Genomic DNA, 12,694 nt, shown 5'->3' with positions numbered 1-12,694 from the left:
TTATTATCCGAAGATGTGCCACCAGGCATCAGTTTTTACATAAACGTCGTCGTCGTCATTGGTGGATGAATCCCCGTGGCACAAAATATGTAACTTTCCATTGATAATTTCCCTAATATCCTGGTTATTATCGTCTCCAGTTTTGGTCGGACTACCATGGTTGGATACGATACATTCTCCCTATTTGCAGACACACCATTTATCACCCACATTGTTTTTTTTAGTAGAAAGACTGAAACTTTATTAAGAAATATATTAAAAAGCCCGATTCAAAAGTGCAGCTCCAGAAATATTCTTACAGAAACAAAAATAGAGTTACAGGAATAAAAATTAATTGTCTTTAATCACTCTCCAGTGAGTGATAAGATCCCTACATGGTGTTGTTCTGAACCATTTGTTTTCTAAACACCAAACGAATATAGAGCTCTTCACTTCGTTAATGATCACCTTCTTCGGTCTTGGCAAAAATTTTTTTTTGTCATAACTAGTCTATTACTTTCGCCCCATATCACCCCTATTGTTACTATCTATGATATGTCATTTTATATTTAAGTTGTTTATTTTCAGGTCCACTAAGAGCGGCATTCCGATGTGAACATCTCGTGGGAACATATACTGATGTGCTATCATGTAGTGAACGATCCAGAGGACATTGTTTCTAGTCACATTCCTCTATAGATAACTTCATTTTCATGCAAAACTACATAATCATGCAAGTTGATAATAAAGTAAACTTAAAAATAGTTAACATAATATTGTCTAAAATAGGTTCATACCTACTATATAATATTGTCTAAAATAACTTAAAACCTAACAATAATGAAATAAATCACATCAATAATGAAAATAAGATGGAATCAAGTGCACCACCAACTTTTTTATTAGAAAATTGTATGGACAAACCTGTTACAATCAGTAGCACATATCAACAGTAAAGATCCGATACCTGATATGTAGACAAGTTTTACTTGGACGATCTCAAAAATAAATATCCAAGTAATAACCTAGCTTGTACCCAAAATATTATATGAACCGAGTTCCAACCGAGGAAAACTACAATGTGCATAAAAACCCGATACCTAATCCAGAACTTGAACGCCACATTGTATTAAGATGCTACATGCACTAGCCTACTATTAGGCTCCGGGATGAACTTTAATTGACCCTACGAGAAATTTCACCTTCACTTGTGCTCTTTTACGTATCTTGGATCTCACAGGACCCTGCGCCACATGATTCCCCTAGCTGACGTCCTTTACAGGCATAGGAGTTGCTTCAATCCAAGTGATGTTTTTTTGACTATATTACCTCTTTCAGAAAGATATTCAATCAAGGTATGGAAATCTATATGCTTATGAGGACCTTTGAGAAAAGAAGATATCAATAAAACTCAAAGATTATGATGAACTTACAAAAATTCTTAACCATCCTACCTCGTAAGAAAAATTTAAACAAATTAAATCCGAAGTGATTTAGATATCTATATATCTTGTGGAATCACAAAGTCTGAGCCGAAGAGTACTTTGTGATGTATATGTATCTTGTTCATGATTTACACTTTGGAAACTATAACGATCAATAAGAACAAAATCCGGATAAAATGAATTATCGGGTAAAAGATAATCTGGTCGGGCTTCACGAGTCCCTTAGTAAGTTTTTCAAATGCGTACCTGGTACAATTTCACCAAAGGGAACCTAGATTTTAAAAGACGACTCTAGCCGCAACTAGGACACAAAAATTCCAATGTGATGAAGATTCTAGTGTGCAAGGATTCTTCATTTATATCGATGAACAAATATTAGAAAAAAAAAAGAAGATTCATGAACTAATTTTAATGTTTACGAATTGCTTTGTAACCAATCAAGCTAAACTTCTCCATATAGATTATGCATGAAAGTATGTGAGAAGTTTTTTTTTTTTGAATCACGGATAAGATATGTGCAATCTTAGTACACCAAGTGGTTTGCCAGAGAGCCTAAATAGTTTTAGAACTGACAAGCATAAACAGAGTAAATACCACAAGAACGAATAAGTTGGTGAACTGTCAAAATAGTTTTTGAACTCAAAGTCGTCTCGTAACTCAGGAACCTTTTGAAATTGACAAGTTAGCAGACTGTGAAAACAATTTGTGTATTAAGAACAAAAGGTGTACAAGAAACATCCCAATCAACTAGTTAGCGAACTACATCAATTAACCGGTGTACTATTGAATAGTATCCAGTACTATCTCAAAATCGACTAGTTCGTGAAGTGAGAAAATCAGTTAGTGTATGTGAGTTAATTGAGATTAATAAATCAAGTCTTAATATTTATAAGTTCAAGTTAACGAATTGAGGAAACAGTTCGTGAACTTTAAGAACTAACTTGACTATTTCTTATTGTTTGATTTTTTTTTTTGTAGTTTTCATCATAATACTGAAGTCAGACAACATGTCTCAACTGATAAAATGGTAGATAATTTGAGTTAATTTTTCTTTGTTTAGATACCCAGTCTTCATATACCTCCATTGATGAAGTTTACGTTGATACCGCCTTCGGTCTTCAATCTCCAAGGTTGATTGGTGAATTATAGTACTCAACTACCATGCTTCATTCCTAGTCCGAGAGCGACTTTAGTATAATACAAATCAAGACGTAGTTTTGATCAATTTAAATTGACTACAAGCTTGACATACCAAAACTTGCGAGTTTGACCGAGTGATGCTCTAACAAATAAATAAACTGAAAGTAATAAGTTAATCACTTACTACATAATAATATCTAAAATAACTCGAAACACCCAACAACAACGAAAGAAATCACATAAGATATTAAAAATGGTCAATCTAATTGACATCATCATATTCTTTCACTCCATCTTCGGTTTCAACATCATCAACTTTTTATATTCCTTCTTAGATTACAGCATCATAAACTTATTTCACTCCTTCATACGTTACAACATCATTAACTCCTCCCTTTTTGTTCTCATCAATTTTTTCCTTCTAGCTAATCAAATGGACCTACGGTGTCATCATTTTCAGCGTAATAAGGGCTTACTCCTTAAAAGTCTGATACCGTGAAAAATAATATCGATCATAATATTTTTAATTTTTATCTAATTCAATATAATTGAGGGATTTTGATTATTGTTCAAAGGATTGTCATTAATGTTTCTCCAATATAACAAATCCAAATCTTTCGCCATCCTTGTTAAAACATCTCCTGTTATTTTGCAAGGAGGTTATGAAGGAGTAGCCTTTTCCTTTCCTTTCATATTCTACCGAAGCCTAAATAATAAAGTTTGCCCATAAAAATGAAACTACGACTAATAAAAATATGAAACAAGATACACAGAGGTATGTTCGGCTAGGTGATGGTTTTTTATAGTTAGTCGAACTCATTCTATTATTCTCAGCTTAGAAATTCGGTTAGAAGAACCCAATTTATAAGTTATCGAACCCCAAATGTTGTTTACAACTTAGATGTTCAGTTAGAAGAACAAAATTTCTAGTTAGCTAAAACCGTTTTATTATTAACAACTTAGAAGTTCAGTTAGGAGGTATGATCGATCGACTCAGCCTAATAACATATAATGCTTAACAAACACAAGGTTCAGTTAGAAGGTATGATAAATCGACCTAACCGAACTATTATTCGTTTGTTCCTTAAGTGGTGATGTTTGGTTACCTATACTAGGTTTTTTCATAAATCTCCTAGCCGAACATACGTATGAAACTTCAATTTGAAACCCTAAATTTATGATTGCTACTCGATTTCAATTAAAAAACATATAAAAATCAAGGGATTTGTCAGAAAATACCTTTTAATATAGATTTTGGAACAACCAGGTTATGTTTCTTGCGCTAAAGTCTAGATTTCGACTCAACTTGTTGTGTAACTTCTTTCTTCAACTTGCGTTGGAAGGAGGAAGAAGCAGAAAAAAGAGGGAAAATGGATTTGAGAGAATTTTAAGTTTAGTTTGATTAGGTCAAGCTAGGTTAAGTTATAAAAGGTATTAATATAAGTTACGTTAGATTAGGTTATTAGTTAAGTTAAATAAAGGATAAATTAGTTTTTCGCTCGTTCCCATATATTATGATACCCCATATCGCGCAACTATAGATGGAATAATCATTTAAGGGTTACCCTAAAAAATCATGATCCTCAAAAAATCGTTTCAAAATAACCAAGTTGAACACAATACTGTGGGTGAACGTATTTCGGGATTGTGGGTATATTGAGCTTTGTAAGAAGAGCATATCCCAAAACATTAGCTTCGAATACGTTACAGTTTGATTTTGATTAAGAATCTCCCAACGTGAGATAGTGTGAAAATAAGAGTGCGAGAGGATCCTAACTCAGTATATAAACCTCTTAAATCTTTAGATACAACCATATGAGTTCATTTTTTCACGTAGAACAAAAGCATTTTTGACCTTGGTTTTTTATTCCAACATAATCTTCTTTGAACAACATCAATTTTTCTCTTAAAACAATGGCTATGGAATGAGTGTATTTTGCACTCATTCACTGTCAAATCCAGTGAGAGACTGGGTGAAAGAGTGGATTTTGCATTATGGAATGAGTAGAAAATAGACTAAAAGGCTGATCATTAGCCGCTTAAGAAGAAAAAAATTATCCAGACGACTTATCTTTAGACGTTTTGGATATATTTAGAGTTTTTATAATAAAACTAGTGTGGGACCTGTTTTTTAGAGTTTTAAATAAATAAAAAAACTAAAAAATGCTTGAGAGGCAGATCCGTACCCGCTCAAGGTCTTTCTTCCCCAAACGGCTGACATTCGCCGCATAGTGAAGACTTTCGACCACTCATTCGTCTCAATGAGTGTGTGAGTGACTTTTGACGAATGAGTGAGTTTTCTCACTCCATAGCGGCACCTAATTTGATCAAATCTAGTGAAACTCCTTCGTATTGAATGAGAACCCTCACTCCATAACCTTTTTTATTTTTTTAATAAGAAAGTGGATTTTATTAATAAGAATTTAAATTGAAACATTGTTCAGGTCACTTAGGATCATAGTATTGATCCAAGTAGGCCAATTTAAGCTCCATTCTACAGAGCTTATTTGAGATTTTGCATTCTTTGCTAAATTATTATCAATGCTATTTGCATCTCTTTTAACATAACTACATTCCCAATGATCAAAATCAGCTAAAATAAAAAGAATGTCTTGAATAACATTAATGGTTGTCCACTTTACTGAGGTGTTGGAACCTTGGATGGCATTCACCGCATTCACACAGTCCCCCTCCAGATGAACCCTTCTAATTCCCTTTTCTTTAGCCCATGATACCGCATCCAAAGCTCCCAATTTAAGTAACCTTTGCTCCTTTATATTCAAGTTAAAACAAGTTAAAATTTAAGTAACCAGGTCCACAACAATGGGCGGTTACGATGAGTTGCGACCCATCAAGCCCATTAAACCTTTTTAATACATTATATTTTCCATTTTCAGAATGTAAACCGTTAGATCAATAATAGAGTCCCTTCGATACCCTTTTCAAAAACAAATCCAATTTCAAACTTTTTGAAAACCACACTTCATCCCGCTCTCTCTCTCTCTCTCTCTCGTCAGAACGCCCAAATCTGAGAGAGGTAACAGTCATTTCTAGGGTTTCAAGTTCAACCAAAGTCTAAACCATCGCATCTTCGATTCTCAATTTTTCCTTCGAAATCAGTGTATGCTCGCTCAAAAGGAAGTTTTGAATTTGATAGAGAAAAATGTCGGCTCGGCATGAGAAGGAGAAAGGAGTAAATGTTCAAGTTCTTCTTCGGTGCAGGTATAACAATTGTTCACTCGAATTAGGTTTAGGGTTTTGATTTCAAGTTTTTTAATTTTTATTTCTGGATTTTTTGAATTTTAGGGTTTTGAATGAATTTTTGTTGAAGTAGTAGATCTGTATTTGTTTCAGGCCATTTAGTGATGATGAATTACGGAATAATGCACCGCAAGTCGTGACATGCAATGAGCATATGAGAGAAGTTTCTGTTTCTCAAAATATTGCTGGGAAACAGATTGATAGGGTTTTTACTTTTGATAAGGTACTCACTTTTTTACTGTTCATGGTTTGAGATTCATGTAATTAATTAGTGTTTAGTGTTTATTTGACGAAGATGGGAAGTTAATTCTTTTAATTGATAACTTGTAGCAAGTTGAATTGCTGAATATAGATTGTTCAGGTAGAAATTCGATTAAACCACTTATCAGTATAAGCAGTATTACTTAATGTATTGCTAATGGCTTCTGGATAGTAACATATTTAGTGAACAACATTGGTTTCTTGTTGATCAGTTTTAGTGTAACCTAATAGAGGTATAACGATCACTTGTACTGCCTCTTTGTCATTATAGATACATAGTAGTTTCCATGTTTCTCAATTGTCTGTTTTTGCCATGAGAGGAGAGGGAGCGAGGGAGAGACAGAGAAATGATGTATAGTACCATTTTAAGTGATGCTTTTGAGATGCATGGTGTTAGTTGTTTTCATTTCTCTTAGTAGAAGTCAATGGTTGTTTTTAGATAGCAAAAAGCAAGTGATTCTGTATTATTGAGTTGGTGATTAATGGTTCCATACATGTTGTTCACTAGTGTTACTTAAAGAATGGAATGAATTTCTTTTTGTTAGTCTTTCCAAACTTTAAATTGCATTAGAATCAGCCTGGATTTTCGGAGGAACTAATATATGGTCTATGTAGGTTTTTGGTCCTACAGCGCAGCAAAGGGAGTTGTATGATCAAGCTGTTGTTCCTATCGTAAATGAAGTACTGGAAGGATTCAATTGCACAATATTTGCCTATGGGCAAACTGGTACAGGAAAAACATTCACGATGGAAGGTGAATGTAGAAAATCCAAGGTAATATTATTTCCATTTTAAATTATTTAGGACAGATCCTCAGTTCTTCTCCTGCTCTCTTCGATATCTGGGTTGTCTATTTTGACCTTTCCTCCATTTTTTGGGCTTTGGTTTTGTTTGTGACTGTAGAGTGGGCCTAGGGGACAGTTGCCTTCTGAAGCAGGTGTCATTCCTAGAGCCGTCAAACAAATATTTGACACCTTAGAGGGCCAAAATGCGGAGTACAGCGTTAAAGTCACTTTTTTGGAGTTGTATAATGAAGAAATCACAGATTTACTTACTCCGGAAGAATTGACGAAAGTTACTTTGGAGGAGAAGCAGAAAAAGCAATTGGCTTTAATGGAGGATGGAAAAGGTGGTGTTCTCGTACGAGGCCTGGAGGAGGAAATAGTAACAAGTGCAAATGAGATATTTACTTTGCTTGAAAGGGGGTCGGCAAAACGTAGAACTGCAGAGACTTTGTTAAACAAACAATCTAGGTCATGCCTCATCCATTATGCCCATGAATTGCATTAACTCCAACTCTCTGCGTGTTTCTGATTCATTTTATTGTACTGTGGTTTGTGTTGTCATGCATTTTCAGCCGGTCCCATTCGTTGTTCTCCATTACAATCCACATAAAAGAGTCTACTCCAGAAGGTGAAGAGCTTATCAAATGTGGGAAGCTTAATTTGGTAGATTTAGCCGGGTCAGAGAACATTTCACGATCTGGTGCGAGAGAGGTACTTTGTGTGTAACCCACTGGCATACTTTACTCAGACCATTTATTTTGTTGTTATATCAAGAAGTTTTGGGGAGACCTGAATCAAGCAGATTAGTAATATTTGATGCCGCCTCACAATTTTTGTGTTTAGTTGGCATAGAATTTTGATTAATCTGTATGTATTTTTTTAACTAGCAAGAATGAGGTATGAAGGTCATTGGAACATCTATCTGCTTATGATAGCTTTTGGTTAAAAGTATTTTAATTTACTGTGTATTAGTGTTCTTCCACAATGAATTTTGATACATAGTAATATGATTGATCAAGACATATTCTTGGACTATTATTATTTCGACATACTTGTTGTCACTTCAAAATGTTTTGTACTCTTACATGCAGTTCATTTGGTTCTTATTATTAGGGTCGTGCAAGAGAAGCCGGCGAGATTAACAAAAGTCTACTTACTTTGGGCCGTGTCATAAGTGCGTTAGTAGAACATCTCGGACATGTTCCCTACAGGTCTTAAATCTGTATTCTTTACATACACATTTTAACTATTTGATATTCTTTCCCTTTGTTCTCATGATAATCTTATTATTCAGAGATAGCAAGCTTACTCGGTTACTCCGAGATTCATTGGGTGGAAGAACCAAAACGTGCATTATAGCTACAGTGTCTCCAGCTGTTCACTGCCTTGAAGAAACCTTAAGTACTTTGGATTATGCTCATAGGGCAAAGAATATCAGAAATAAGCCAGAGGTTTGTTGTTCCTATACTTAGTTACTATTTCCCTTACCTAATTTGGTGTAAGTTTTGATCATTCCACTTCAGCATTTCAGAACTTGTTTTTTCTCATGATACAAGCTTTTCGTCGTCGTTGTATCTAGTAGTTGGCTGAATCTTCGTACCTAAGACACCTTTGTTTCAGTCGAGCACTTTCATGCACTAAAACATCCTTTGAGAAAATGATTTGGCTCAGCACTTATTTGTTATGTTCTTGTTTTCTCATCCTTCTGTCGGTTCTAGGTCAACCAAAAGATGACTAAACAAACTCTTATCAAGGACCTTTATGGAGAAATTGATCGACTTAAAGCAGGTAAGCAAGCTTTTCTTTTTTAGTGGTTTCAGAAAATGTTTACAATGCTGTTTACTGAGAAACATATACTTGCTTTTGAAAGAGGTATATGCTGCACGTGAGAAGAATGGAGTTTACGTCCCAAAGGACCGTTACTACAAAGAGGAGACCGAAAGGAAGGTAATTTGCTGTTCCATGGTGTTATTATCTGCATGTGTTGCTTCTACTCCTCTGTCTTTTCATTTTAAGTTAAACATCATATGTCCATTACCTTTGGGACTGAAATATATATTTTTTTTAACTTTTTTGTTATAGGCAATGGCTGATCAGATTGAGCAGATGGGAATCACACTTGAAACACATCAGAAAGTGAGTATAAGTTTTAACTTTTAAATGATATTATATGGGGAAAAGCTGTAACTAGTAATCCCATGACAGTCCCATAACTAGGTGTTTGATGTTTCATCCACAGCAAATGGAAGAGTTGCAAGAAAAGTATGATGGTCAGGTCCAGCAGTCTTCTGATCTAAGCTGTAAACTTGAAGTTTCAGAGGTAATTCTTTTTAATTTGTTACTATCTGTGCTGTTAGAACATAGAGACATGTCATTAACTTTGGCAAGATCCACAGGATAATTTGAATGAAACCAGCAATTTACTGGTTAACACGAAGGAAGAACTGAAGAAATCTCAGTATGCTTTGAAGGAAAGAGATTACATTATAGCTGAACAGAGAAAAGCAGGTGTGTGAAAGTAACTTTTTACATTTTTGATAATGGAGTGACATGTAGTGGCATTCTCAATGTTTTGAACCTGTGCAACAGAAAATGCTTTGACTCATCAGGCATGTCTTCTGCGGTCTGACTTGGAGAAAGCACTCAAGGATAATGCCTTGTTATTCTCAAAATTAGGTACCACTTTATTCATCAGCATGAAACTTAACCCAGTACCCCTTTGTTTTAAATCAATTGCCATTTTTAATTTATTTCTTTGTGATGCTGTGCAGTTAGAGAAGACAAGCTAAATGCTAAAAACAGGCTAGTGGTCAACAACTTTCAGGCAGATCTTACATCAAAGATTGGTTCGCTTTGTAACACAGTCACTACGTCTATGTCTCAACAAGATGAACATCTTCAATGTGTTGAGAGACTATGCACTACGTTCTTGGATTTCCATGAGAAGGTATTTTATTCACTTAAACGCAGATTAAATCTTCATGTTATTTTTCTTTGGAAGAAGTATCATATGGAACCTTGTTTAAAAGAGTTCTTTTTAATAGTCCGTATCAGCTCTAAGAGAGAAAGTTGAGACTTCAAGGGCTACTTACATTTCTCATGTAGAAGCTGTACAAAATGTGGTACGCTTGCATGTGGCTGGTAGTAATGCTGGTTTGGAGGAGATTACTTCCTTGTCATCTGCCAATGCCAGTTCCATAAAACAAGTACGTAATAATTGTTAGCGAACCTATAGATGATTTCTGGTTTTTCATTATTCCATGATTATTTAATTCGGTTCTTCTATCTTCTCTCTTATATTTTTGTTTTTGTGTAAAAAAGTTTCTTAGTGCAGAATCCAAAGAAGCGAATTCTATATTTGGTGATCTTCAAAGTGTTATTTCAAGTCACCAGGGAGAGATGGCTCTTTTTGCAAAGGAATTGCGCGAGGTCTGTGTTGCCTTTAGTATGCATATTTATTTTTTTTATTACAATTTGCAGTTGTTTTTTTTTTTAATAATCTTATATTTGAATTTTTGTTGACGTGTTATAGAGATTCCATGCCAGCATTGACCGAACAAATGAGACATCAACTTTCATTCTTGGGCTTCTCAATAAGCTTGGAGAAGAATCACACAGGCTAGAAACCCATGAGAAGCAATTTCATAATCTTCAGGAGAACAGCATAGCTGAATTTCAGAAAGTTTATGAGGTACTGAATTTCAGAAAGTTTATGAGGTATCCTTGGCAGATTATTTGATTCAGAGACTTATCGTTTGTTTGACTTGTCTGATCTTTTCCTTTTATTAAGTGCAGGAACAATCGAAGTTGGAAGCCCAGAAGCTTGTGGCTGATATGACCAGCTTAGTTTCGGAACACATACGCCGTCAAAAGGAGCTTGTATGTTTTAATTCTCTTTATTTTACTATAAGCTTTCCTTCTCTTGGTTTGTATGGTTGGTGAAATTGGTAAGTCGATATTGTAGGTTGATGGGAGACTTGTTGGTTTGAGAGGTAGTACTGTTGAAAATAAGGCATATGTGGATGAATACACCTCGTCAATGGCGGGAATCACCAAGGATGCCAAAAGAAAATGGGAGGAGTTCTCCAAGCAAGCAGAGAATGATGCCAAGGATGGTGCTGATTTTACTGCTGCAAAACATTGTCGCATGGAGTTACTTCATCAACAAAGGTTTGTGAACTTTATTAGTTTTATTTATTTATTATTGTTATGGGCTGGCTGTTCTTTCTTTTCCTTGCTTTGTTAATAACATGAACTCTTCTTTTGACAAACTGTTTCAGTACTAGCACTGTCGAAGCTGCTTCTAAGCACCATAAGCAGATGCTTGATTCTGTGAACGAGATGGGCGGTAAACATGTTTCAGCAGTTGAGTTATATATCAGGTCAGTTGGATTCATGATCTTGATGTTTACTATGTCTCATTCCTATCTAAGCACATGTTTTGAGGATGAGTATTAACATGTCCTCCGTCTCAGTTGAGCCGCACAGCTGTTTTCCATCCATGCTCATATGTTGAGAAAAACACAAACAGTCAATTACTTCCATTTACAGTTCTTTTTCAAAATAGTCGATCTTGTAAGAAATTAGTCTGCCCATTTAAGAAAAATGATTTACAGACATTGTTGCTGTCTATCGGCAAATCCAGTTCAATTAGCATTGCTTTAGTTTACTATTTTCCTTTTTCTGCAGAAATGCCGCTGAGAGTAATAATCAACATGCTGTTGAGATTGATTCTGCACGAACTGCGGCAGAAGAAGTTGTTAAACAGAACAGTGAAGATATTCTTCGGCATTTTGAAAGTGAGACCTTTAACTACTTAATTTGGTAGAATATTAGTATGATTTTATAGTCTTTGATCATGGTTTACAAATTGCGGCATTGGTCATCTAAACTTCGAAAGTTTCCTCAGGCACGTCAGAACAAGAGAAACAGTCGATTGCCGGAATCAGGGCAGTTGTTGATTCCTCAGCTGATACTCTCCAAAAGTTCAGAAGTGATCATTCAGGCAAGGCTACAGAGATTGACGGACAAGCTCAGAATATTCAGCATCAGTACCTGGTAAGACAGTCGTCTCATTGTACACTTATATGATTTTTTGCGAACTTCATATAATTAACCGTTATATACGTAACCACTACAAAGTGTCATTATGTTTCTTGTTACTCTGCCATGTGCTAATTTTACACTTCCTTCAAAAGAGCACATAACCGTCAGTCTCTTTTTTCTTTTGAAGTAATTCTGGTGAATGTGACATGGATTTTGATCTCTAAACATTTGCGCAGGATTATGAACCAAGTGGGACAACTCCAACGAAATCCGAAGTCGAAGTACCGAGCAAGGTCAAGATTGAGGAACTAAGAGCGATGCCAATGGAATCTCTGGTTGAAGATTACAGGGAAAAGCACCTATACGAAGCTTTGTCATCATCACCATCAACTGAACAAAAACTCTCTTCTGCTGATCAAATAATGCCACGGTCACCTCTCACTCAATTAAACTGATGTTAACACATCTCCAGCTGGTGTGGTGATCTTGGTCCCCCATTTGTATGTTCTCCTGTAAGCAAGCTTTTGTTATTATTAGTATTGTATTTCGTTTGGGATCAGTTAGTTGAAAAAAAAGGAAAAAAAGAAAGAAATCAGGAGCGTATGTTTTGTCTGAGTTGATCTAGGTCCACAATATATATATAAGTCAAGCGAGAAATAACAAATCCCACCTTGGGATTTCACCAGTTTGTTTTTTTGCTTTTACATTTCCATTGTTGTAAATGTAAAAAAGAGCCTTCCTCTGATAAATTTCCTTTTTGAAGTGCCATTGACTGAT

The 12,694-nt window shown here is 35.2% G+C and overlaps 1 protein-coding gene across 1 annotated transcript; it reads left to right on the top strand.

Annotated features, from left to right (window-relative positions):
• The first annotated feature begins 5,487 nt into the window (after positions 1-5,487).
• On the top strand, positions 5,488-12,685 carry LOC113338760 (kinesin-like protein KIN-5C). The gene is made up of 23 exons (XM_026584147.1): positions 5,488-5,786; positions 5,919-6,048; positions 6,702-6,860; positions 6,990-7,339; positions 7,444-7,582; positions 7,985-8,082; positions 8,166-8,322; positions 8,590-8,659; positions 8,742-8,818; positions 8,954-9,007; positions 9,111-9,191; positions 9,268-9,379; positions 9,461-9,547; positions 9,643-9,818; positions 9,916-10,077; positions 10,193-10,300; positions 10,404-10,562; positions 10,667-10,750; positions 10,836-11,041; positions 11,152-11,253; positions 11,561-11,670; positions 11,781-11,929; positions 12,154-12,685. Exons 1-23 carry the CDS (start codon positions 5,728-5,730, stop codon positions 12,370-12,372), a joined length of 3,048 nt encoding a protein of 1,015 aa, XP_026439932.1. The 5' UTR covers positions 5,488-5,727; the 3' UTR covers positions 12,373-12,685.
• The last annotated feature ends 9 nt before the right edge of the window (positions 12,686-12,694 follow it).

The sequence above is a fragment of the Papaver somniferum genome, unplaced genomic scaffold (assembly GCF_003573695.1).
Source record: "Papaver somniferum cultivar HN1 unplaced genomic scaffold, ASM357369v1 unplaced-scaffold_19, whole genome shotgun sequence".
Lineage (NCBI taxonomy): Eukaryota > Viridiplantae > Streptophyta > Magnoliopsida > Ranunculales > Papaveraceae > Papaver > Papaver somniferum.
Note: the sequence above shows the minus strand (reverse complement) of the source record. Positions and strands in the feature narration are given on the sequence as shown.

Bases quoted from the DNA above. Each gene is read 5' to 3' on its own strand.
- LOC113338760 (XM_026584147.1), top strand. From the start codon at position 5,728: ATGTCGGCTCGGCATGAGAAGGAGAAAGGAGTAAATGTTCAAGTTCTT. The intron at 6,861-6,989 runs GTAATATTATTT...TTGTGACTGTAG, and splicing joins GTGAATGTAGAAAATCCAAG to AGTGGGCCTAGGGGACAGTT. The intron at 8,660-8,741 runs GTAAGCAAGCTT...TGCTTTTGAAAG, and splicing joins AATTGATCGACTTAAAGCAG to AGGTATATGCTGCACGTGAG.